Source organism: Corvus hawaiiensis, chromosome 1, assembly GCF_020740725.1.
Source record: "Corvus hawaiiensis isolate bCorHaw1 chromosome 1, bCorHaw1.pri.cur, whole genome shotgun sequence".
Taxonomy (NCBI): Eukaryota; Metazoa; Chordata; class Aves; order Passeriformes; family Corvidae; genus Corvus; species Corvus hawaiiensis.
Window position 1 is genome coordinate 66,454,939 of NC_063213.1, and position 26,087 is coordinate 66,481,025.

At 41.2% G+C, this 26,087-nt stretch overlaps 1 protein-coding gene across 1 annotated transcript; it reads right to left on the minus strand.

Annotated features, from left to right (window-relative positions):
* Positions 1-80: 80 nt before the first annotated feature.
* SYCP2L (synaptonemal complex protein 2 like) lies at positions 81-25,755 on the minus strand. The gene is made up of 32 exons (XM_048309361.1): positions 25,482-25,755; positions 24,159-24,183; positions 23,063-23,148; positions 22,843-22,931; positions 22,709-22,743; positions 21,847-21,989; positions 21,293-21,345; positions 20,886-20,931; positions 20,014-20,106; positions 19,864-19,924; positions 19,309-19,457; positions 18,412-18,472; positions 15,980-16,080; positions 15,505-15,574; positions 15,301-15,346; positions 14,643-14,688; positions 13,565-13,626; positions 12,015-12,063; positions 10,833-10,888; positions 10,166-10,220; positions 9,445-9,601; positions 8,313-8,362; positions 7,575-7,671; positions 7,050-7,141; positions 6,822-6,885; positions 5,135-5,266; positions 4,310-4,434; positions 3,726-3,820; positions 2,300-2,399; positions 2,161-2,219; positions 1,618-1,687; positions 81-446 (listed from the first exon to the last, which is right to left on the minus strand). The coding sequence occupies exons 1-32, from the start codon at positions 25,515-25,517 to the stop codon at positions 387-389; spliced, it is 2,463 nt and encodes an 820-aa protein (XP_048165318.1). The 5' UTR covers positions 25,518-25,755; the 3' UTR covers positions 81-386.
* Positions 25,756-26,087: the final 332 nt, after the last annotated feature.

Genomic DNA, 26,087 nt, shown 5'->3' on the forward strand with positions numbered 1-26,087 from the left:
AACAACTTTTTACTTTGAATCAGCCATTAAGTGCTTTTACACTTGATAAAGGCGTTAGAACAGTCAAAGTAAGCCAATATATCCATCAATTTGATGGCTAAATCATTATCTTTAGTTCATTTTTTTTTTTTTTAAGATTTCTTTGATATATAATGGACCCATCTTGCAATTTTTTCAGGAAAAGCTTGTTATCAACACAGGGGTTCACAGTTAGATCACTTAGTGCTATGTATTCTTTCTAGGCAAAAAAAATGCTTAACATGATGCTTTTTCCTTCTCTTTTTTCTTTTCATTTGAAATAGACTAACATCCTTCACAGAACCATCTTCTTTATGCTGCACACAAAGCACTCAAATGTCATGAGCAATGATGAATTCAGGGGTTTGCTAGTCAGAAGGAACTATGAACACATTGTTTTCTTCTGCCTTCTTCACTGGGAGTTCATACTGCAGGGAAGAACAAAAAAAGGTAAGAGAAAACATCGCAAAAACTTGCACAAACATTGAAACTGTACAAGATAAGAAACTGCAAAGATCTTGGAAGCACTTTTAGACTCAGCTCTTAATTCTCAAGCACCTGCCCTGGAACAAGTGCTGCAGGATGAGCAGTTCCCATGACACAAGTGCTCTTTTCTCAGCCCTGCTTCTCTTTAAGGTGTCCTTATTCAGGAGCACCTGTGTCCCTCCACAATGCAATGCCTACAATGGAAACTTTTCCCTTTGGAAAGGCTCAGGATTCCAGCTTTAACTGCTAAAATATACAAGCCCATGGTTTTCAGCATCTTTTCTAAAATCCCAGGCCCAGTGCACTGTGGTGACCACCGGCACAGTTGTTCCTTCAACACAGGGAGCTTTCTCAGCCCTGTGAAGTGCAGACACATGGCATCCCAGACATGACAGTAATCCATCTTACTGCAGAAATACTAAACTCTCAAAGCCATCAGATCTACACATAAACCTGGAACAGCAGCAGCAGCAAAATTACATGTCCATGTGATGGGGTGAACCAGATGGAAACTAAGCATTGTATCAAAGTTAGCGAAGTATTCATCTTAATTTACAAATTAAAACAAGAGCATAAAATAGTGATTATGCTCTGGAGAGTTTAAGAACTTTGACAGAATATTTAACCAGGATGAAAGTTAAATAAAAAAGATTGGTTTTTTAAAAATCAAGCTTGAATACATCAAGGTTAGTAGTTACCAGACCTAAAGAGCAGATGAGAGAAAGCATGCAAGGTGTCATTAGACTGCAAAGCTCTTAGGCACAGATTGTCATGGATGCACAACTCCAAGGGCAAATGCATTGAAGGTCACCAACTCCACAGAAACTGCCCCAGACTGTGAGCCCAGGAGAAACATCACTACCTGATCGTCCTTGTCCTTATCTTCTCCCTTAGGCAGGTACTCTTTGACCTCTTCCCCTTGTCAAACTTTTCTTTCTCGATGTTTTCTATGCATCAGGACCAGAGGTCCAGCAAAGAACCAGCCCCACAAATCAGCTAACTAAAGGCTTCCCCTCCCAGGACTTCAGTTTCATTTTCTCACTTCCAACACCAATCAGTCAGGCCAGAGATCAGTCCTCCACCCATAGGGAGCTGCTTTTATATCACACATACCATTGTATTATGGGCAGAGTCGGCAAAGCTCTTTGCTGTTTCACCCAGGGCTGAGTCAACAGATTCAATTCTGAAAGGAAAGTAAGCTTAGCTGGTTTTTCATGAAGCATTAATACTTACTGGTGAAGCTTGAACAGACGTATTTACCATCAAACATAAACCTGAGAAAGGCAGGTTTTTGCCCAGCATTTACACAAACAGTGTCTTTCATACATTAAATGATCACCTCCTTCCACCTCCTCTGACCCCTAGATGCAGTCATGCCAAGAGGGTGTGTTGCATCTTGCACCAGATCCTGGCACAGCTCTCCTGAGCTAGATTCCTCTCCTACACAATTTCCCATACAGAGTTCCCTCATTACACTCTCATTCCAACTGAAAAGCCTCACGAGGCTGCAAAAGCTCAATCAATGGACAAGTAGAGATGTCATACTGCATTTAGAATCCTTTCTCATGTATTAGCAGGAGTGCCACCAGCCTAACCAGTGCCCTCTATAACCATCAGAGGACTAGTGAGCATGCAGGACAGCTGGCAGAGACATACCTTTGCTTTTGCTGGTTGCAGAAAGTATTCAGTTTGAGCAGCTGTGCATTCCAGAAATCCTAAAAAGACCCCCAAAGAAAACCCCTGTTACTTGGGAAGGGGCAACTTTTTGGACTAGAACACAAGAAGTGGTACGCACCAGTGCATCCTTTTCCATGTTTGCCAGAATTTGAGTTTCCTTCTCAAGGCTGGCAAGCTCTTCAACAACAATTTTCTGGAAGATCTCAAATTTATTCAGCCTAGTGATGGAGAGCAGAAACAATTTTGCCATGATAACGTGCAGTCACACAAAGTGGACAACAACCCCTTCAGGACCAAACCTACCTTTAGACAGGATCAAATGTCCCTGCTGAACTACACAGGGCAGATTTGTTCTCAGATATGTCACAGAGCATGTAAATAGCTGTACCAAAGTCACACTGCAGATAAATATGGCTCAATAGCCTGTCCCAAATAGCAGCCAGTAACAGAGGACCGGGACAGAGCATACAAATTAATTCCCAGTGCAATACTTGCAGTGCATTCTCTCCCAGCCTCCAGGAAGCTCAGCAGAGATTTCCCAAGCTGGAGACCTCTTTAGGTCCCTTCCAACCCAAATAATTCTATGACTATCTTGACACAAATAACCTCTATGGATTTTCCTGCCACGGGTTTGATATATACAAACAGTGCTGCCACAGGATGCCAGCAATTTCTAAACCTTAACCAGCAACACCCTTATTGACTTGGGTTTGCCACCATTCCCAGCAGCAGTGAGGTAGAAAAAGTTCGGCACAGCCCTGCCTCCACTATCCCGCGACCCTAGCTAGATCCAGGTTACTTAGCAACCAAGCATTGCAGCACCTCACTACCATCTATTCTTATCTTCCACCGCAAAACATCCCATTTTTTACTTTTAGAATTCAAACTTCTCCTTGTACCTTAATGACAGCAAATTCTGCTCATAGAGGTCCTATTGATAGCAGGGATTTTTCACTTTAAAGGCTATTATTTCATACTACATTTGATCTAAATCCTAAAAAGTGAATGTGTAATAGTTCGAGGCCTGATAGACTTACAAGTACAGTATAAGATTTAAGTATCTTCACTTTTAAAAAATCCATAAATATTAGAATTGATTTTTTTTATCCAGCTCCTATCTGAGAAACTCAGGATCTGAGAGATCCCTTTTCTTCTCCTCCACTTCATTAAGCAAATTATAGCCTGGCTTCTTTCTTAAAAGATTTAGAAATAGAAGCTACTAAGTGTAGCAAGAGAGTTTTTACACAGATTCATGAACATTGATGACAACCAGAAGACATTCAAGGAGAGCTTCATCAACTGCTTGTAACTCAAGCTCGCTTTGCATGAATTAACCCATCTTCTCCCCCTACAGGAAAATCAGGATCAATCACTGGAGTTATACTTCTGAAACTCTTCTTGCATAGAAGAAAGAAAAAAGAAAAAGACAAACTATTTTGCCTTACAAACCATAAGTGCAATAGTTGACTGGCAGCTTGGCTTATCCTATAAATCAAAATTGACATAAAACTAAAGCTGTTTTCAGCCAGTACCAGACAGCTTACCTGCACTTGTGTATCTGGTTCAGCAGGGCAGACAAGTTCTTCTCAGATGATCTTAGGGCATCCTGTGTGTTGATCTCCATCCTTTTGTACCGGGACTAGCCACGGGATGCACAGTTAGGGATAGGCAACGGCCCAAGCCAAAACCTAGAAGTCTAGCTTGCAAAACCTTTCCCTGGAAAGCAAATCCCTCTGCAGGTTGCCATTCATCTTAGCAGAAACCATCTTAAATTAAATTTAAACTGCAGTAAGATGGCACACATAGGTGCTCCAAATACAAAACTGATTGAATTCAGTCACAGTAGTTACACCAACAAGACTCTACATAACCCACAAGACTTCGGGGCAGCATAGTGTTAGGAAAAACCCAATTAAAACTTCCTTTATGCCTTCCCTGTCACACTTCTCAGAATATACAGTTTTTGCAGAATACTTCTAAGAGCTCCAGACTAACAGACACTGCCACCAAAACCCTACTCCTAAACACAAAATAAAGACAGGATATTTGCACCAACTCTCCCTGAGATAAAAAGTTAATTTCACATAACCTGATAAATTGCCACACACATTAAAAGAGCTCACATTACCCAGAACAATTTCTTCAGTTGGCCAATAAAGCTTTCAAAGGCAGAAATCACTCCAGAATCACTCAAGTCTTCATGTAGCATCTTGGAAAAAAACACACCATCTAGGCTATCATCCATTTCCTGACCTAGGAGGAAGCACATGCCCAGTGAGCATCATACCGAGGACTTATTGGAATATAAACCTTTCTGCTACTGAAGGACTTGTCATTTGTGTCAGCAGTAACTTTTGTTAGAGAGCTGGAATTTGGGTCTTGCTCTTCTAGAGCTCACAAGCAGGAAGGAAACTGGCTCAAAAATCCCCTGAGAGATACTTGTTAGAGAGCAGCAGGGAAGAATAGGCACAATAGAGCAACACAGAGAGCAACGTATTTACAGATAGTGAGGCAAATCCACAGAATAAAGGCGAAAAATAGTCAGGCCACCACTCTTTTCTGTCTTCCACTTATCCATTGCAGTGAAAGCCTGATGCCCTTGTGCTCAGAGTTAGCACTATTTTGCAGTTACTTTGTCCATTATCTGCATGCTTTTTTTTCAGCTCCCGTGTTTGATGGTTTTGCAATAGCTCTGGCAAATCCCTATTCAGATAGACTAGAAAGTGTGGACGTCATGGAGCAGCTGACCAAGTGGAACCCAAATTTCCTGTTCACACTCAGTATCCACTGTCTTTGGCAGTGTTGCAATACACACCTTCTGTTAATTTTGACTTTAGGATTTTGGAAAAGTTAGACTCTCTACAGATACATCTCTTCAAGCTTCCACGTGACCGTGATTTCTACCAGAAGAAAAGCTGAAAGCACTTCATCTTAGTTGCCAACCAGACTTTACCTTTTTGGATCTCTGCTTCCTCTTCTACCGAATCAGAAATTTTCTTTGGTGTATGGTTAGTCTCAGAGGGCAAGTGATTTTTCTCCAAACTGGAAAATTTAGGCTTTTTTATGACAGTGCTACTTAATATATCTAGAAAGAGAATAGAAGATGTTTCAGAAGAAATCTGTTCTTTTACATGAGGTACATGACAATGCCTGCTCAAGCAGAAACCACCACTGGAATTACCAATGCTTCAGAAAAGGAGGGAGCTCATTTTACAATCTGGCATCATACAGTAATAAGACTTCCCTTGCAAGCATCTTCCCTCTCAAAAGCAGGGAGCTGGCCTGCCTAGTGTTACACAGGTATTTGGAAAGCTTCCATGTCTCCGTCTTAAAGATAACTTCCTTTCTTGGCTGCTACTCTAACCATCAAAAACCTCTAATGTCTGGCTTCTTCCCATTTACTCTTCCAACCCAAGCTCTCAATCTGTTTATGAATAAAATTTTTAAAAAGAAAATTGAATCAATGCAAATAATTCAAATCAAAGCTGCAGCCTCCATTTCAAGGAAAAATTCCTAAAAACCAAAGAAACAAACAAGACACCCATCCTTTTGTCTTGTGCATTTTTTTTTAACTCAGCAAGTTGACTGTTTGACAAACCATCTCCCTGGATTCTCCATAGGGCAAAATGGAAGGTGGTGGGGTCCAGGACAAGGGGGACAGTCAGACAAAGAAGCACCCTGGAGTAGATTTAGGGTTCACAGAGAGAGTTCAAATGCAGTCAGAGACCACACTTGAAACTTCTAATCATAACCCTGCTTGTGCCTTTGCACAGCAACAACTCCCCTCCAGTTGTAAGGCTGTACAGCAAACAGTGATAAAATGAAGTCCTCAGAACTTATCTTCCCCCAAAATTAGGCAAATGTGTTGGTGCAGTGAAAGTATATTCTGAAAATGCTGGACAGGTAAGAGATATACTGGGAACACAAACAGAGCCAGCTCACAAGAAAAGGGATGATTTTGACCAAGGCCAAAGCTTCAGTGACTCACTTCGTGGTCACAACAGTCAGTCAGTCTCTCAGAACTACATCAGCACTGAGAATTATTAGGATGGAAACAACCCACTGCTGTTCTACTTTCTTGAAGTTCAGTTGTTTCCAACCACAAAGAGACTGTAGTGCACTTTTGAATTAGTTTATCAAAGTTCATTTTCATGGAAAAAAACCAGATCCTGAAGTGCCGCTTACCCAAAAAAAAAGCTACAGCAGTATTAACCATTAACCAAGTCACCATTCAACAAATGCTTACAGCAATGGTTTATATCTATGTTCTTAGGTATAAAGAAAATCAACAGCTTGAAGGGGTGCTTGTTTTGTTTAAACTGAAGTTGCTATCCCCTTTCAAATCATTAAAAATTATCTTTTCTGTGTCAATTGGGTCATTAGTTTGTAAATCCCCACCTACACTACAAGTCCCCCTGTAACCAAAGACAGGTTTTAAGAGTTAGCAACGAGTTCAGGAATGTACATAGAAGCATCTTATCACAGTCTGTCATGATATACAAAACAGAGAAACCAAATTTAGCAAGAAAGAAGTATCTCAAAAAAGTCAGTGATAATTTATCTTTGAAATAAAATAACAGCTTTGGCACCACCTCCTTCCGCTTTTAACCAACTCTTCCATGTTATCAAGAGTAACAAACCTGAGTCCTTCCGCTTGATACTTTCTTCTTCTCTTGATAATTTGCCTGGTGTACCATGAAACTTCTAAGGAGAGGAAGGAAACAAAATTAGAAGGTACCCACCCTGCAGTGCAAACAAGCTGCTAGGAATTTGTCTAGTTACAGGAAGCAAAGTGACATGATACATTGGTTGCAGGCAGAGGTAGCCTGACAGCAGACTGGAAGGAGGCTGAGCACTGCATACTGCACCTGTGTGGCCTTCTCCACATCACTAGAAGGGCTCCTGGCAGACAGACCAAGTAGTATTGGACTCCCTCCAGGCTCCTCTGAGAGCGTTTCATCTGTGTGAGAGATTAGTGAGTGACACAGGCATTTGAGTTAGAATCCTGTATTGACTGAAAATCTCAATTTAATGACACAGAAAATAAAACCCAAGCCCTCTACCCTCTCGTTTATCTCATCACACAGGAAGAAGTGGTGGCTCAGACTCAGTCCAAAGGCTGTTTTCTTGGTGGTTATCAGTTAAGTTCATTCCTTCACCTGTCAATAGCACTATCATATCTTCTCCTTGCACAAGAGATTATTTACACAGACAATGTCTACCCCTCATAGCCCTTACACAGAAATATCACAAGGTGAATGTTTATGGAATAAAAGGTGAAGGAAAGTGGCAAAATCAAAAAGAAAAACCCACCACCAAAAACTCATCCAAAAACTACAGACCCACACATCAAAACTCTCCTGATGCATTGAAGAAGATTAAAATAAAAATACCAGCAAGATCCATTGTGGGTAAATCCTGTCCCTTGGAGCTAAATGTGCTTTTTTTCATTGGCATCTCCTTTTGAGCTCTTTGCCTTGATTCCCCTTCCTAAAACAGAACAAAGTCTGAGTATTATTTAAGCATTACTACAGAAGTAGAGGTTTGGGTGTTGTTTTGGAAGGAGGGTTTTGATGATTGGTTTGTTTTTTAAATACACCAAGAGTAGATATAGACTTAAAATATGCTTAACATACTGATGGCTCTACCCAACACTGAAGGACACCTGTGCCCTGAAATTCAATGCATGCACCAAGTCTCCCTTTAGGCATTAGAGATGTACATTTGATGATGTTTTACATAAGCAAAATAGAAGCATTACAGTCAAGAAAAGTTTTCCAGGGGAAAAGAAAAGCTTTTAATGTAACTACTAGTTCTGGAAACCTTTTTTTCCCCCAGACTTTCTGTATTTCAAATATATGTATATACACAAACATATACATACGTATATATACACACATACATATTTGATATGCAGCATTTAACAATTGTTTTTATGAAGTTTACCATGTTTTTCCAAGATCTCTTCTATTAGACCAATAGAGTTTCAACAGTACTTAGCAGATAAATCTGTCCATCAGAACATTTGAGAATTAAAATAACACCAGTTTATTTAATTCTCACTCATTAGGACACATTTTACATCCATAATGTTTTTAAATCTGAGGCACCAACACATGACACTTTCTTACCTTCTTTGACTCATAGTCGCTGCCACTACTTGCAGAAGACACTGGAAGCACTGCAAGGAGAAGATATTCCCTGGTTACTGGCAATGTAAAGTGTGTACTTCACCCAGTTAACTGAGTTAGCCACAACAAAAACCCTTTCAGTTTGGTTTTCTAGGCATTTACAAGACAAAACTTCACAACACTTAGGTATTTTATTGAAACTTAATGTTTCTCTAACAAAGCCAGATGCAATGGTGCAAACATACACAGCTCACTGCATCCAGAGCAGCCAAAAAAGTGAAAAACAGAAGACAGGCTCAGCATCTTCTCTGACAGTCCCCAAGCCCCAGGCAAGACTTGTGGGCTGACCCTGGAGTGAGAACAGCTCCCCTGGAAATCTGGTATAAAGCATAATTTCAAGCTCAACTTTCTTTTGCTTTTTCATCCCTACAGAGTCTAACAGCAGCCTGAGCAAGCATAATCTCTCCATGAATGGGACAGAAACATTCCATCTCATTAAGGACAATTTGGTTTCCATTGGGTGGTCACAGAAGCAGACAGCCCTGGAGCATGGCTGCAGGGGAGGTTTGGTGTTGGTCAGGCCTGAGCAGAGAACACTATCAGAGATAAACACACCTGACACTCAGAACACAGCTGGCTTACTACTGTATTTAAAGGGGAGCAGAATGCCCTGGTCTGCAAATTGTGAGGTTTTTCAAGGTTTACTTGCCAAGTCAATGATGTTTCTAGGGAGATTGGGAGGGGGGGAAGTTTCAGGGGGGAGGTGTAGTATCTTCAGAGAGATCTTCCTCCTAAATGCAGTCAAGTGGACCAACACAGCCATCAGCTCAGGGCCCAGAGGCTCTTCAGCATCATCACACAGAGGGCTATGCCCACACAGATGTTTAGGTGTCAAATTTCTACCTGGACTTTTGAACCCCACTTTGGGAAGGGGACAGGAGCCCAGTACAAGCACAAGAGTGTGCAATGTGTCATGGGGCACCCTCTTGCTGCTGGCCTTAAGCCTGCTCTCTCCCACTCAGGAGAGCCAGGATTTGGCCAAACTCTCCTTTCCCAAACCATCATCAGCATTGGCTTTTCTGCAGTGCAGTACATCATGCATAGCCAAGTGTCAATAGGGGACTAAGCTTACCTTTTAATTTACTTCTCACCCTGGGTCTTTTTCGGGTATAGTCAACAGATTTTGGCACCAACTGTATCTGAGAGTCAAGGATCCAGCTTTTCTCACTCTGACCAGTGCTTGCATTCTCATTGTTGCTTTCAGAGAAAAGATGTTTCCTGTAACTGGACTAAAGACACAATTAAGTCCTGCTCAATCAGCTCACTCAGAAGCCCCCTCAAGCCATTCACTTCAGCTACTACCAAGTTATCCCATTTCTACCTCCTTATGGTGCAACATGCAAAGCTGTGAAATCTGCCAAAACAGCCACAGCCAGCTGCTGAAACAGCCAAATAAAAACACTGACAGGCAGATGCTTGCCTTTTGCCAGCATGAGGTTTTTACAGTATCCCCCTTCCTAGTCTCTCCCTCTCTCCTGTGCCTAAAATGAGAGCACTCTTGCAAGGTGGAAAGCCTCAGTATGTCTGAGCTGCTTCCAACAGTACACTGGGGGGGAAAAGCTAACACAGACAATTCACTGGCTGGTCTGACAGTGATGGTGCATCCTGAGCACTGCTTTCAAAATGACAGAGTATTTAGAGGCTACCAGGCTCACATTTCTTCACCTCTGCACTGGGTAGGCCTTAAACTTCAGCTCTTTATATGTGCAGCAGATTTGTACAGATAGAAATACACAACAATCAAATACACAGCAATCAAAGGCTCTAGGGATGAAAAAGCATAGACAACCTACCTGCCTTCTCTCAAGAGTGCTTGATTCCTTGTTCTTGCTTCTTGTTTCATAAGTCCTGCCAAGTAACACAAAGACCCAAATTAGAGCAGCAAACAGCAATTACACACCACAGAACTGTGGAATGGGCACAGCCAAAGAGAAGTGGCAGGAAGCTCCTTAAGAGATCAGCAGAAGAACCAAACTGTTAAAGTGCAATCATTAGACAAATTTTTCTTTGCTTGGATTTTGAAAGTAGCAATTCAGGGATGTCTAGAAATCAACACTTTTTAAAATGAAAATTAACCTGCATACTTAAAGGTGGCAAGTCCCTGGAAGCTTGCTATGACTGGAAGGAAGCCAAATCAGGGCAGGGAGTTTAAGCATTTTACAAAAAATAAATCAGTAATTTTGACACATGGTCAGGAAAGGATGATGTTTAAGAGTTAGTCTTCTTATTGGCAAAGTTGACAGGAGCCACTATTCTCTCCAGTAACCTTTATATTCTCAGGTACTATTTAAATATTGTTATCAATAACATCCACAGATAGTGTGGTAGCTAAGCAAGAAACTATTGCATTAGAAAAATCACACAGCCTTTTGGATCCTAACTTAAGAGAGCTTAACCAAAGCTATGAACTCTTATTCACACAGCAAAAGGTTCATAAACACTGCATGTATAATCCTGTACCTCCGATTTTGTGAAGAAATTTTCTGGGCAAGAATCTTTCCTTTGGCTGCAGCAACCTGAAAGCGAAGCAGAGAGTTGTCCTAGAGTCCAGTTACTGCATAAAATACGCTTCAAAATTAAAACGTGTCACAACTCAGAAGGGAAAAGGATTACAAGTCCTGCTCAAAAATTTCACTTTTTAATGGAATGGGATTTGTTGATTGAAACAGTGTCATACGTTATGATGGACAAACGTTCGAGTCTTAAAAAGAGTTCCTTTCTCTATTCCTTGGTTTATGGATAATGCTCATTTTAAGCACCAACGTCACAAGACACATCATTTGACTCAATAGCAGTGCTGGCAGCAGCACTGTTAGCACGGTGCAGGGCCCCTGGACAGCCCTGGGACAAGCTGCTGGGACCGGGGCAGGGTGCCATGGAGCAGGGATTTATGCTGACACCCAGTGGCAGTTGCAAGGATCGGGCCATGTCCAGTTCATAAGAGAAATTTGGGGTGTTCCATTCAGCACCCATTGCCTCACAATTAGCAGGCGGCAGTGACAGCCCCCACATCAGGGAAGAGGTTGAAAGCAAGATGGTTTGCCCAGCACAGCCACCTTGATGGAGGCCCTCAGAAGCAAGTTCACAGCTTCCTGGGAAAGCCCACACTGGGCAAAGTTTCAAAGCAGGCAAAGTAATTAATTTTTATTCCTTTTTTTTTTTAAAGAGTCTGGAAATTTAAGTCAAGCAGAATTTCCAGCAAAAGTTTTGTGAGGACTGGGTTTTAACCAGGGAGTCCCAGCTTGCAAAGCACAGCTCGAAATGGATTTCAGTCTCCTCTGTTTAGCCTAGGAGGACAAAGTGGATGCTCAGCAATCTGCTTTTGATATTAAGTAAAACACAGAGGTTGGCCTTCAGCCACAGAGATCTCCCATGGCCTCACTGAAGCAAAAGCTCAAATGTCTGTTGCTGTTATCATGTGTTACCCACCACAAAATTCAAGTGGTGACAAGCATTCTTACCACTCAAAAAAAAATTTTATTTCCACTATACAGAGAAAACAAACAAACAAAAAAAATCTCAGATTCCCAGTTGTCTGTCCTGCTGTAACACTGTCCATCCTTACAGCATTTCTGCAGCAAATTACATCCCCTGCTTCAAGTTACTACTCCGTTAGGTGCTGAGCTTCTGTCTCAACTTTACCTTTTCATGACTTGAGGAGTCTGAGTTTTCAAAGTCATAGGGTTCCTTCCTGCAAGACAACATATACTTGGCAGTGACGTACAACAGCGAAGAATCACTCTGTAGAAGTTCATTAAGACTATGGTGGTGATAATGTTTCCTTCTGACACCCCTCTCCTCAGATACATTATGCTTAAAAATAATGTTTTCTGGGCTTCTAAAGAAATAATTTCTCCTCTTCTACTTAGTCTTATTGCTGCATATCTTGATTCTCACTCTATTAATTGTAACTGTTTAAAGAAATATTCAAAACGTAAAAATTAACCTCTCCCTGTTTATGTGGAGGACATTTTGTCTCACATTGCCCATAATAGTACGCGGTAGGAAGAAGCAATGAGTGGAAATAAAATATCAGAAGCATTTTAAAAATTCCTTTTCATTTCCTTCTGAAAATTCCAGTATTTAATGTTTGTTGTCTAATCACTTCTCTGTGCACACCTAGATTTTGTTGCCATGTCTTCCAACAGTTAAACTTAACTGTACCTTTATGGGTTTTTCCAAATCGTAACTATTTTTTTAAAAAAATCCTACAACAATCACTCAACATACAGTACACCTCCTCTTCATTACTAAAAGAACGGGAGGACTAAAGAACTGAGGTCCTCAACAAAGCCTCCGAGGGAAGGAAACGCTCATTTCCAGACGAAACACTAGAGGGAGCATGATGACCAAACTAAGAAGTACTTCACCTCTAACTTCCACGCTGCTGCTCCTGTTTTAAAACCGGTATTTGCTGCATCAATTCATTTTGTCTTAAAGCACACAATTTCTAGTCCTGATGTAACCCTACATCAATTTTCCTTATTTTTATCTACTATCAGCCAAAAAACTCATCTAAGCACTCGGGTTTTTGGGAGGTTTTTTTGAGTTGACAGTAGGCTGAAGCAGAATGCCCCAGAACAGCAGCAGAGACCCTTACACACAGTTCGTTTGCCCTCCTGCCCAGCAGCAGGCATTAACTTGCACACAACACTTAGCAGAGCACAGGAGGAGGGTGCAACAAGGCAGACTTCATACGGCCCCCAAACCCTCAAGTGCTTCTTCCTGCAGTGCCCCCAGATTTAAATGTAAACAGACAGATGTGTGGGTGCAAAGGAAGGGGACAAATTGAGGAAGAGGCCATCCTGAAACCCTAGGATGCATGATGCCAAGGAACGGGGACAGTATTTGGGAAAGCTTAGGCATTTGTGAAAGAAGCTTGCGCTCAGAACTCAGCTCACTGGAGGATTATGGTTGGGCAAGGAAAAAAGAAAAGCCAACAACCCATGACATAGTATCACAGGGGTAGAAGGCATTTTGGGTTAGCTTCTGAAGTCTTTATCACTTTGAGGACCCAAAGAGTCCTACAGAGACAAGTTATGACCCTCTGTAGCCTCATACTTGTTTTACTGCCTGTTCTAGGTACAGACAGGTCACCCCATGAGATCACCCTCTCTCCCTGAGCGCTAGGAAAGGTCTAAAATCACTTGGTACACCAGTTCCTGCATGAGTGCAGGGCTTGCATGTCATACCTGCCTTCAGCCTTCTTCCTGGCCAAGCTTGTTCTCGTGCTTCTCTTTTTGCTGCTAACATCCTTTGGAAAAGGAGAGAGCTGCAGGATCTAAAATGACAAAACCCAAAGTCATGTTCTGATGCTAGAGCCTGGCAAAAGCAGAGAAAAGGTGTGCCAGAAAACTTCCTTCCTCCCACTACAACAATTATCCAGGTGCAATTGCTGCCTGCAATTCTTTCCTACCAGAAAGTATGGGACTCCCAGAGCTGAAATTGAGGGGTCCAAGAGGGCAGGGGTGGAAAGAGTATTTCAAAAGTTTTGAATTCACTGTAGAGTGGACAAGTGCTACAAAACAATTGAACTGGAAGTAAAAAAAATATTTTATTTGTAAAAATCTAAAACTAGCACCTGGAAATGTGAACCCAAGAAGAAGCCTAAAATGGGATTTCTTATGTAAGGTAAGTACCTAAGCTCAAAAACATTGGTTTGGGAATTTAGTTTTTCTCATGTAGCGCATTGACTTATTTTTTTTTTTTTTTAATATGTGAACACACCAATAGAAGTTTTCAAGTGCAACTGCAGATGACTCTCAGTTACTTGGCAATTTACCCAGGTTGCAAGTTCCTATACAAGAATTATAGAAACAGATCTAGCATGGGAGACTTACTAGAACCCAGACACAAACCAAATAAATACATCTGTAGACTTCCAAGGCTTGCTTCCGTTCAGGAAGCAAACATTCCCTCTTTGATGACAGTGTGCAAGTCTTGTGACATGCAAGTATGTCCCACACACCACTGCACACCTGGACACAAGCACAACACACTGCTTCTGGGGGGTAAATGTGCTGAATAAACTCTAATGAGATTGAATTACTTGGCTAGGCCCCTCTAGAATGAGGCTGGTGGCTGCTGCCTCTGCAGCTCACTCGTGGTGCTGAGTGGCCCAGCACATCAGGTGTGACACTCCGTGGGCTCAGGACACCGCTCAATGGTACGAGTGGGGCAACCCATCCCAGCTTTCTTCTGCAACTCCACCAGAATGTCTCTTCCCCACCCTGTATCTCTTCACTCAGGGGGATCCCAGGGCACACATACCTTTGGTATTGACTCATCCATAGGTTCTTCTTCTAGGAGCTTCTCACTGGAGACGAGAGAACACGTGAGAGAGCTGTTCATTTAAAGACCAAAATGTTTGTGAACTACTAAGGGAAAAAAAAACCAACTTGCACCAATTGGCACCAAAGCAATGGTTTAGTATGTAGGGAAGAAAGGTAATCAATAACTCTACAGAAGTCTAGCTCCTTAATTACAAGAAATTATGTCCTGCAAAGGTCTGGGAAAAAAGGTGAATTCAAGCCAAGGTGAATTCAAATTCACATCATCTTTCATAAAGTCATGGTCCCCATTATGAACAATCTCACATCTGGCAAGCTCAGGTTACACGGCTGAAGTTTAACTCTAAAGCAGCTGTGGGCTCACCTCACATTTGGACACATGATGAGTAAAAAGTCACACCAAAGCAGCCACAAATCTAGTAACCAAACATGACTGTTCAGCAACTCCAAAGTGCTGTAACTCCAGGCAAGCAGCCTTGATGTCCAGGTGGCAAAACAGAATCTTCAATTTAATAATTGATGGAATCATCTCAAAATTACATGCATTAAAACCCCAAGAAAAAGAAATAAAAACCCGAACACAGACAAAATAACCGCAAAAACCCCACTTTGCAATTTTCTGTCTGTGAGACACTCACCTAGGCTTAGCTTTCATCCTTGGAGAGGGAGTTTTGGACTTTTTTTCTGAAGAAGGCAAGGAAACTATAGTTTTACCCTCTGGAACTACTATGAAACTTTACCTGCTTTTGCTGTAAGTCCCACAAAAGCAGAGCCGTCAACATGTCACCTGGGTGACACTTAACTGGGTCAGACTTAAGGAACTGAAGGGACCCATGCCTGACCTTGGTTAGCATCTTCCAGGTCAGTCTGCTGGCTCACTGTAACCACGGCAACACCAGAGTTAACCATTTTCTGCTCGGAGACACGAAATCATGAACAAAACATGTATATGACTAATAAAAAAAGTGGGTATTTTTAGAAACAGGTTTTTTGTACTAGTCTGTGGCAACAGCTTCATGACAGGTTCATCATTGTCCACACATAAAAGTCTTTTAGGCTGTGTGTGACACCATGGGTTTCCCACTAAGAACATCCCACTGTCTCCTTATAAGGGGAAGTAAATTTTTGTTTCCTTTTTAAAGCAGTTTTGCCAAAATTGCAGCTCTGGAGACAAGTATTTGAGCTGAATAGATACGAATCAGTTTTCTTTGAAAGTAGGTTTTAGTCACACCCATTAAAAAAAGCAGACTGAAGGAGGGGAAAAGGGGCATAAGGACTGTTCAAACATACAGCAAACAGTGCTACAGAGCCTGTTACCTGCTGTCTGTGCTGAGAGGTTAAGTTGTCTTTTTGAGTCTCCACGTTTTCAGAGTTTGAAGGATCTGTCTTCCTCTGTGCATTAGAGGACACAGGTATCTCTGCAGAAGAGCAACTGGGGTGAGAATGTCATCACAGTAATTGAACACACTCACTACCCCTTCTTTCCATTCCCACACATGCATGCGTAAACTGCAGCAGTACAACCTTCTAGGCACAAACATCTCAAGATCGCATTTAACAGAACAACCCCAAATATCTTCAAATTGCCCAGTGAAAAATTGCAATGCTAAATAAACAACATATAAGCTCATCGATACTGGATGAACACATGCATGTTTATAATCTTACTACTTATATTGCTACATTGACTCCTCAGCTCTGGAGGACATGGAGCAACCCTTTGTGTCTGACTAAAGCAGAGGGGATCTTCGACCACCTATGTTTCCTTCCACTCAATCTCTATCAGGCACTGCAAAATTTGTTTCACTACAGATTAACTACCTTCTGCCCTTTGTACCCCTTGATTGCTTCAAGCAGCAGTGCCCACCTTGCACCTCTCTGTGCTCCAGTGGACCCTGATAAAGGAACTCCTAGCTCATCTGCATCTCCACAATTTGGAGGAGTTCCATTCTAGCTTATTTTAGGTTGTAAGTGGAGGAAAATGGGAAGGACTACAAAGAAGTTACTGCCTCAGATATTTAGAGCTGGTAGTAGCTCTTTCAAGTATTCACCCGGAGAAATCTGAAATGCACAGGAACTTAGGGGAAAGTAAAAATGTGTTTTTAATATCTTCACAGAAAGAATGTTACCTATCCTAAGAGCTCTTCAAACTTGATTTGTTTTCAAGACAGTGGGTGGTAGCAGCAGAAAGCTGTGATTTCACAGCCTTGGAGGATGTGGAAATATCTGTCAAGCAAGTTACACCAAGAAAGGATCCACACAAAAAGTAATCACTCAAACCTGAAATAAGGCCAGTTTTGGAGCAAGGACAAATCCCAGCCTTCAAAGCTAAAAGGTCACCATACATAAAAAAAAAAAGTCATCTTCCAAAAAATTTGATGCTGAAGTTGATCTGAGGAAGCGTTTCCTGCTTAGGACCAACTTTGATCACACACACCTCCTGCATTTTTGCTGTAAGCAGCTTTTCCTTAAACTGTGGGTCACAGCCTTGTGGGGATTTACAGAAGAATTTCAGAGCATGAGAATGGAAGAAAGGAGTTACTTTCCCTTTTCTTGGCAGGTGCTGGGCTTAGACCTTCCTTTGGGTCAGACACAGAAATGACACATCTGTACATCAGGCTCCAAGTTACCTCAACAACTACCGAATTTGGAACACAACAAAACTCCGCCAAATGACCCTGGAAGAAGATGCTTTGCAGGAGATGTTCACTGGCAGCACAGGAAACACCACCATTTGATGGTGGAAAACTTAATGTCCTCCGTTCAAAGAAATACAAAGCATTGGCTGTATGCTGGTGAGCATAAGGAAATAAAGGCTATTCCAGGTCTAGCTAAGAGCCTTTTGTGCCTTAAGGCAGACAGCTACATTTGTAGCTGGGGCACACACAGACACAGCCCTGCAGCCCGAGGTATTTACAGCAGCAGGTCACTTCCTGCACAGGAGCTGGACTGCTGCTCACCTTTACCCACAAATAGGGGTTGCAGATGAGCACCTCTGCTCCCCCAGCTGTTCTTCCACAACAGCTCCAGGCATCTCCCAAGGCATCATCCACTTCGCCTGGGGACAGGAGACTGGAGCATACCACTTTCTAGCATATCACCTTGTTCAGAAGAAACAGAAGACACCTCCCTGCAGGAAGCTTTAGTAGAGGTTGCTCCACCATATGCACGCCACTGCACACAGGAGAGCTTGTTAAGTGCCAAGGTACAAATATTGGCCCATCAGAGAACCTGTGCTTTCTGGAGGCCAGATGCCACCATCCCCTTCTGCAGGCACCCACAGGGCATGGCCAAACCAGAAACCAGGCACTGGGAGGGGAGGACAGGAGGGTGCATCCCACTGCACCTGCAGATGGAGAAAGTTCTGCACACTCTGCACACCAGAGGTCAGCCAGCAGCTGAAACGTGCCTGGCCAGGCCACCTGCCAACACACAGAGCCTGTCTCCATGAGCCTTCCCCTGCCTGTGGAACCCCAGCAGCGCACAGCCATGGTGCCCAGCCCTCACTCCCCAGGCTAGAGGGACTCAGCACCTGCCACAAGCACCAGTTACCAAGCTCACAAGGCAGGAACAGTGGAAGATTAAGCTTGGGCATTGCTTGGTTTTTTTCCTTTTTATTTTTCTGTTTTAAGTGAGGTTAACTGTAAGCTGTGGACTGCAAGTGAAAATGATAATTTGAAAACATATTTGAATTTAATGAAATAGCACAATTAAAAAAAAAAAAAAAAAAAAAAAAAAAAAAAAATCACCTGCTTCATTCTGAATGGCTGGCTTCCCAGAAAGGACAATCTCCTCTTCAGAATCAACTATCTGTTGGTATGAATTAATGTCACATGAAAGTGTTCTTAAAAAGAGTAGTCTTTTTCTAGTAAAGTCAGCTTCTTAATAACAAAACTAACAATTGCTACTTGCCAGCAACAAATCAGTGGATGGTGATTAAGTTGATCATTTGGAAAGCTCTTGGCTCCTTTAGGAGCAAATGACAGCCACTATATTATGGTTATTTACTGTCATGTAAACTTTTCTGCAAATCCCAGAGACTGTGGATGAATTACAAATCAAAAATTGACTATGTTAACATTTGCAGGGGGTGGGAGGGGGGAGGGAAATCACACACAACCTATATTTTTAGATTGGCTAATAAAAAACCTTGAGGTTTTAGAAACATTCTACTCTTTGTCTTGAACTACTATCTACAAAGTCAGTCTAAGATTTGCATCTTTCAGCACACCTCCAGGTTTTTGTGTAACAGTTTGCTCATCCTGTGCAGTGTAACACTTGGAGCTATATGCAAGATCATGTTCATACTTAAGTTATGCAATTAAATGCCACAGGCTTTATTTTCCACTTCAGAAACTCCGGGAAAGTTATAACATAAGGAATTAATTAACAAATCAGTTTAACCTTCCCACTTTTAAACCATAAATTTGAGTACCTTGAAACTTCTTTCCTAAAACACCTATTTCCTCTTCCAGGCCAAAGCTATGAGCATCTATATAGAGTATCCATAACGGGAAAACAAATATATAGTAAAGAGTCATGGAGAAAATAAAGAAACCACAAAACACAAATCCCACAAACCTGAATGGTTTTTCCCAGTGCAAAATATAGTTTAGAAAAGAAAAAGAGCACATATTAGAGCTTACCATCAGTTTTTCATCTCCCAGGACTTTTCTAAGTACACTTGAGATTTCAAACTCAGCACTGAAAACCAGTTTGATTTTTGTTACTTCTGTTTTGTTAAGAGCAGAGGGTATCTTCATAAAAATTTTAACAATCTTTTGTCCATCCTCCTCTGTGTAAAAAAACAAACCAACAAACCAAACAAATAATTAGATTTGTTTTAGATCAAGACATTCTTCTGTCAACCCAAAAAATGTCTGAGTAAGTGTTTGGGATTTTTAAAAGAGTCTCTTTTACATCCTGCCCTTGCATTTCCAGTTACTCTGTTCACTCATTTCTTTCCTGTTGAGTCTTGATTATGCTGTTCCCCAGGACACTTATAAACTGATACCTCAAGCTGTCCTTCTTGGGTAGGGAGGGTGGATTATTGTGCAGAATGAGGCCACACACTGTCCAAAGGACAAGGCAGGAAAGGAGAAGACACAGGAACACTTTGGTGATGGTGAGATTTTAGGTTTACTCCATTTGCCTCGTGAACCTCCAGCCAAACAGGATAGTGTCGTTGGAAAAAATCTTACCTTTCACGCTGTAACTGTTGACATTTTCTTTTGACAGCCTCACAGAGTCCCAAAGAGCTGCCTTTGAAAACCAAAGCCATCGTGTCAGAAGGGCTGAGGGAGTGCCCACTGACTTAGGCTAAGCCAAGGCCACCTGGGCTGTGCTGTTACCTCATCACAATCCACATAGAAAGTCACACTCTGGCTGCCAGCATTGAAGTCAATCCAGAACTCCTCCAGCTTCTCATCCGATGGCTTCTTCACCTGGGGAAGAAGAGCAGTACTGCTGCTCCCCAAAAAGCCCCACAACTGCAGTATCAGGCCCAATTTTCTTTAATGAGACAAAACTGGAAAGTGTTACCCTACATAAACATCTGTACACCTTGCAGAAATAAGAGTTCAGATCACCCTGTGAGGGGCCGGCTCACCAACCACACCCATGTCAGACACGGCTCTACTTCAGCCAAGGGAGAGGCAGCACACAAATGCTCACATATTTGTGCCAGGAAAAAAACCATGGAAGCTCTCTCTGTTTCTGAGCACTTGAAATAAGCAGAAGCAGCACAGCCAGCTTCCATCTACATGGGTTTGGTTCAGTATGACCGCCAGGAACAGCGCCACACTTCATTTAATTGAAGACCAGTGAAACAAACTACAGGAGCTTCAGCTGTGACCTCTCCTACATGGGCAGCAGGCTAATCTTGTTTTCTGGCAGCTTGGAAACAGCTCTGCCAGAGGAATCAGCATTATCCTGTCCTCCTGTTAGTTTTTAGAACTCTCTTCTGTCATCACCGTGAAAAGAAGTGCTGCCTCCATCACCTGACTGATACAAAAACAAAGTCAGCAGCACTAAGCTGGGAGCTAAGTGACAAACAAGCAAACTTTCCAGCTAGAACAGAAGGTTACACTCTATGCTCCAAGAAATCGAGCTTTTCAATGAAAAAGAGGCAGGGGGAGAAAACCCCCAAGCATTTACCACAGAAAGCAACATCTGAGCAGCCATAACACTGTAGGGAAGGTGTCAGAGCTTTGAGGGCTATTACCTCATTCATGTCAGCAAAAGCAGATATGCAAGGAAATGAGTAGACTCTGGAAGAGAAGCAGACTTCATATGATACATCCAACATCAGAGTCTGACTTCAATGATTTTATTTTTAATACGATTAGTAATCAATCTTATTATTCAAAAAATAATTACGAATGTTCTAAAAGTAAATTAAGCTTGGATAAGCTAGACACTACAGTATTGTAGTAGTGATGCATTATCTTCATAGATTTTACTTTCAAAAGAGCCACCATAAAAATAAATAAAATCTTCTTCTTTAAAACAACTTCATTCTTCACATGTGATGTAATTTTTTTTTAATATAACCCAACCCAGTTTAAAATTCTCTTTATTCCCCTCTGAAGTAATGATGGAACCAGTTTATTCTGTTGGTTCCCAGCTTACCTTCTTTTATCTCCAAGCCTTTCATTTAGTAGGTTAAGAAATTTTCTGCAGTCCTTCAAGACAAACAACACATTATTTTTAAAAATAAGGCTACTTTTCCTTTGCAAATAGTTATTCTATTGTGTAGAATCACTATTTGCTGTGTAACCTCTACTCTCCAGTTAAAACCTTTAAACTGGTCAGTGGGAAGCCAAAGACCATTGGGAAGAGACACCTTAGATTAAAACAAAAGGTTAGACCCAACTTAAAATTGCTAAGTCTTCAAATATAAACCCCATGAATTAACTTATTTATGCATTATTTATTATATTTTTCATTTTACTTTTCTATAGGTAAAATAGCTTAGGAGTATGAGCTATTTTAACAATGTGTGATGTAATATTTACCATATCAATATGGAAAAAAAATAAAATGTGCCATCCACATATAACCTTTTGTATTTATCAAATCAGTTTTGTAGGAGCTTCTTGCAAGGACACCCTGGCTTAACTCAACCAAAACTAGCCCCTATACAGACTTGTCAAGTATGTTGTTTTCAAAATAAGGACCCTCACCGTCTCAAATTCCCGATCCTTGATCTCTTTGAAAGCTTCAGCAAGATAGTTATCTTCAAACCAGTGGTGAACAAGGTCGTCTCTCCATTTTTTTATCATTAACCTACAAAGTGCTTCTGAAAGGGCAACCTGAAGGTCATAATCTGCCAGGTAAACATAAGCACAGGATAAATATCACCTCTCCAGCACAGGAGAGGGTTATAGCATTGCCACTCTTGCAATTTTATACTGCACAGTCATATTCATCCTCTAGCCTCAGTTTCCCCTAGGAGAACAGGGGAGGGTAACAGCCAAGTGTTGGCTCAGGCATCCTCAGCTCCCCCAGCTGAGTGAGATCGAGGTACAGAGCGCTGCAAACCACAACACACACGAGTGCATTGGGAGATGTGCTTGGGGTTCGGGAAGGGGATGAGAGCAAACGCTCATCACTAACTCACTAGGATTGGGCTACATTCCATATAGCATGCCAGTACTCTAGAAAGTTATTATTAGGACAAAACAAAGATTTCACTCAGGAGAACACAAACCTTGTTAACTAAACTTTGTCCATATCATGGCAAAGCAATTAAAATTTAATTTTTTTAGGACTAAAAGCCAGCATATTCTGTAAACACATATGTAAGGCTGATCTATTTACTTTTCTATATAAATCAGTTTAGTTTCTCTGATTAGTCAATATGCATTACTAAAACCAACCAGAAAGAACTAATGCCTTGCTGCATTTAAGTTTTTTTATTTATATTTTGTAAGAGCACATCTGACTTTCCTCCCTAAAAATCAACTCTTGACAAGGAAATATGATTTAAATTACAATTCATCTATAATAAATAAGCAGATGAGGTAAAGCTGGAGAGCTTCTTACCACCAACCTCCAGTATAGTTTTTGCAAGGTCTTTCCTGAAACAACATAATGCCACAAGTTAAAGTAGAAATAACTAACTCCAATTGCAGAGAAGAGGGTATGTGGCTACAGCAGTTGGAGGGAAAACTACTTACGTGAGCGAGCACATATCCTCAGAGAGAGGGAACTTCTTTCTCTCCTCCCGTGGGAGACTGTCGAGTATAGAGTTGAGGGTCCTCAAGGCCTTTTCCCCCACGAAAGAAGGGGTAGAAAATGAAGGGAAATAAAACAGTAACATTTTTTCACATTTTTTATCTAATTACGCAAACTTTCACACAAATGTATCTGATTTTCTCCTCCTAGTAGGAATCTTACCTCCAGATGCAGAGCGTAGCAAAGATTTGCTTCTGTCACTAGGCGCCCTAGTTCAGGCAAAAATAAATTCACTAGCTCTTTCTTCCCTAGAAAAACAATTTGAAAGGTACAGCTAGAAATGGGCTGGTGTCCATATAAAAATAGCTGAAGCAACTACAGCTTGTTGTGTTGAAGGAATAAAAACATCCCAGCTGTAAGTTCATTTTAAACAAAGCTTCCAACCATCTAATCCTAGACAAAAAGGGGAACTGGTAACTTCCATCTAAAAAAATTTGCTCCAGATACACTAACTTCTGACCTGGGTAGCTATTTAAAGAGGCACAGAAAGGGGAAACTAATTACTAGCTACAAGAGGAAACCTGAACATACAGGTTTTGTCAAAGTCAACAGAGCAAACCAATAAAGTATTAACCAGAAGATGCTTGTGCCACTCTGCTACCACTAGAATAAGGTGCAAGGACAAATAAGCACACATTACCTGACCCACATTGCAATGTTTCACTTTTACATGGATTGTGAGCCTGGATGTCTGGTCACATAGATATTTTCTGAAAGCACCTGCTCCCCTGCCCTAATGGAAAACCAGCTGCAGCCACAGAACAATATTTTGGTGCTGAAATGAATGAGAGATGGACAGACACCTCTCTGTCGAGTTCAGAAGGCTAAAGGAGTTACCATGTTATTCTGTGGAGTTGGTTGGCTTCAGCAAGGGAATAACATCTGATGCCAGAGCAAATAAGTGTGAAGAACAGACTGTCTAGCCTGAACCCCCTTTCAGAAGGGCCACTTACTCTGATCAAGTGAAATACCTGATGCTGACCATTTAAACAAGATACCAGAGATAGATTTTTTCACTATGTACAAAACAAGCAACAAAGAGAATCAGAAAAAGGTTTTCTGCTCCAATGTAAATGTTAATGAAAATTAACTGGAGAGAAATCAACAGGAGGATAGGAAAAAAAAAAATTTGCAGAGAGGAAGAAGTAGTAAGCAGAAGAGAAAACAGAAAGAGAACAGAGTTCAAGCAGAATTAAGAAATATGCTTCCAAGATTAAGATTCGGGATATTGAGGAATGGAAGGAAAAAAAATACTGACCTTCATTACTGCATTTGCAAATCACCTGATGGAAAGAGTAAAAGAAGCCTTCATTAATGCACCATCACCCAAGAACAGCAGTACTCAAAGTGCTGAGGTGTTTATGTGTACCCCCACCCCCCCCCCCAACTTTCAGGGGCTAAATAACATAAAACAGTAGTGTACCCACATCAGCAAAAGCCACCTGATACAAGTATGTCACATATGGTCACCCTGATCATACAGGTTGGAACTACACAGGGAGGGTGAAGGTAGCCAAGCACCCACTTCCCCCAGGAATGGATTTCAGCAGCACTGGAGAACACAGTGCCTACATGTTCCCAGGAAAACCCACATCACGACATCGTTCTCTGATTTTTATTACACATGTAGGCCTATGTAAAAGCACATTTGATGTTTACACACTACGGTACTAGATATCACAATGTATATCTGAAAGGTGTTAAAGTCCTTAGAGGAAAATTAAAAACAAAACTTTTAAAAAATTAAAAACCAACTCCACAACACAAACAACTTCTTCCTCCACAGTGAAAGCAAGCAGAAGAAATGTACCAGGAAGAAAAATAAATTAAGTTTTTGGGGAAAAGAAATGGGTATGACAATTTAAAAGTGGTTAGTAGAGAAAGAAGGAAGTTTGATTTTGCTCAAATATCTTTTATTGGACTTCCTAAAAAGAGTCATAGGTATTGATATGAATTCTGATGCACAAAGTGACACAGTTCCCATAAGCTACAGACAGCAAGACTGGGAGCAACGGCTAGGGGAAAAGCTTAAAAGCATTCTTCCTACTACAAATGTTACATCACTAGGCCTCCAATACCCTTAAAGTTATGAATATTTAAAGTTGAAACCTAAATGAGTTGTAAGCAAGTTAGATCATCCTTTAGTATTAAATCATCATCTGTTTCAAACACAGTAGGAACAAATTGCCAGGACCACCTTGGCAAACATGTTTGCACGCAAAGTGCAGCTCGGTGTCAGTAACTTGTGGGTTTTAAAGAGAGCTTCAGCACACAAGATTTTATTTACAAAATGCATCAGAACATCTTGCAAATTTTTCTGCAAAAACAAATACTTCAGGTTAGAAAATGAGAAAATTCTGCAGCCCCATGACAGCTTCTCACAAGTGTGTCAAATCTCAGCCAGCCTAGAGCACACTCCTGGACAGTGCTCACCCACACCACCTGGGCTGCATCCCATGCTCAGCCCTAGAGCACCAGGTCAATTGGCAATTATTTATTTTCTAACAGGAAATTGCTTGTGAACAATAGCTATCTTATCCAATAAAGGTAAACCTTCTGTCCCCTGAATGCACAAACATACCAATGCAGAATCAAAGAAGTCTTCAAGCAGTAACATCAAATATTTATTCTCATTTGGGTCGATGACAGTCACAAATGCTCTTGCTCTTTCAAACCAAGATACCAGGTAAAAGTTAAAAAAATGAGTTAAAAACAAGGAAGAGGAGTTAATAATGTAGGTCTGCAGAAAACCTTACAGAGTTTTTCACTCTTTAAACTTCGGAGTCATGTACTGTGTCAAAAGCTACATGGCATTAAGGAATTCAAATTTTGCTAGGAGGACATGAAAAATGCCATTTCTGTCCCCCCTCCTCCCCAGCCCTCCTTTTATCCCCCCTCCTTTCTTGACCAAGGCACCCATTCTTCGTGCTCAGACACAATACATGCTGCTAGTGGCATCAAAACTCCTACAGACATTTCTAGAGGACATCAACTCACAGCAAATATTGTAAAACTTTTTCAAGCTAAGTATTTTAATACTTCATGGTTTTAAACATAGCATAGCATCACACGCAAACAGTGAACTAGAAATCCATGCTCCACTGGAAGTACAGAGCTCAGACTGGAAAAGCTTTTTTAATTTATCTCCATACAGGAATTTTGAGAAACTGTATCCCTGAAAAGCATA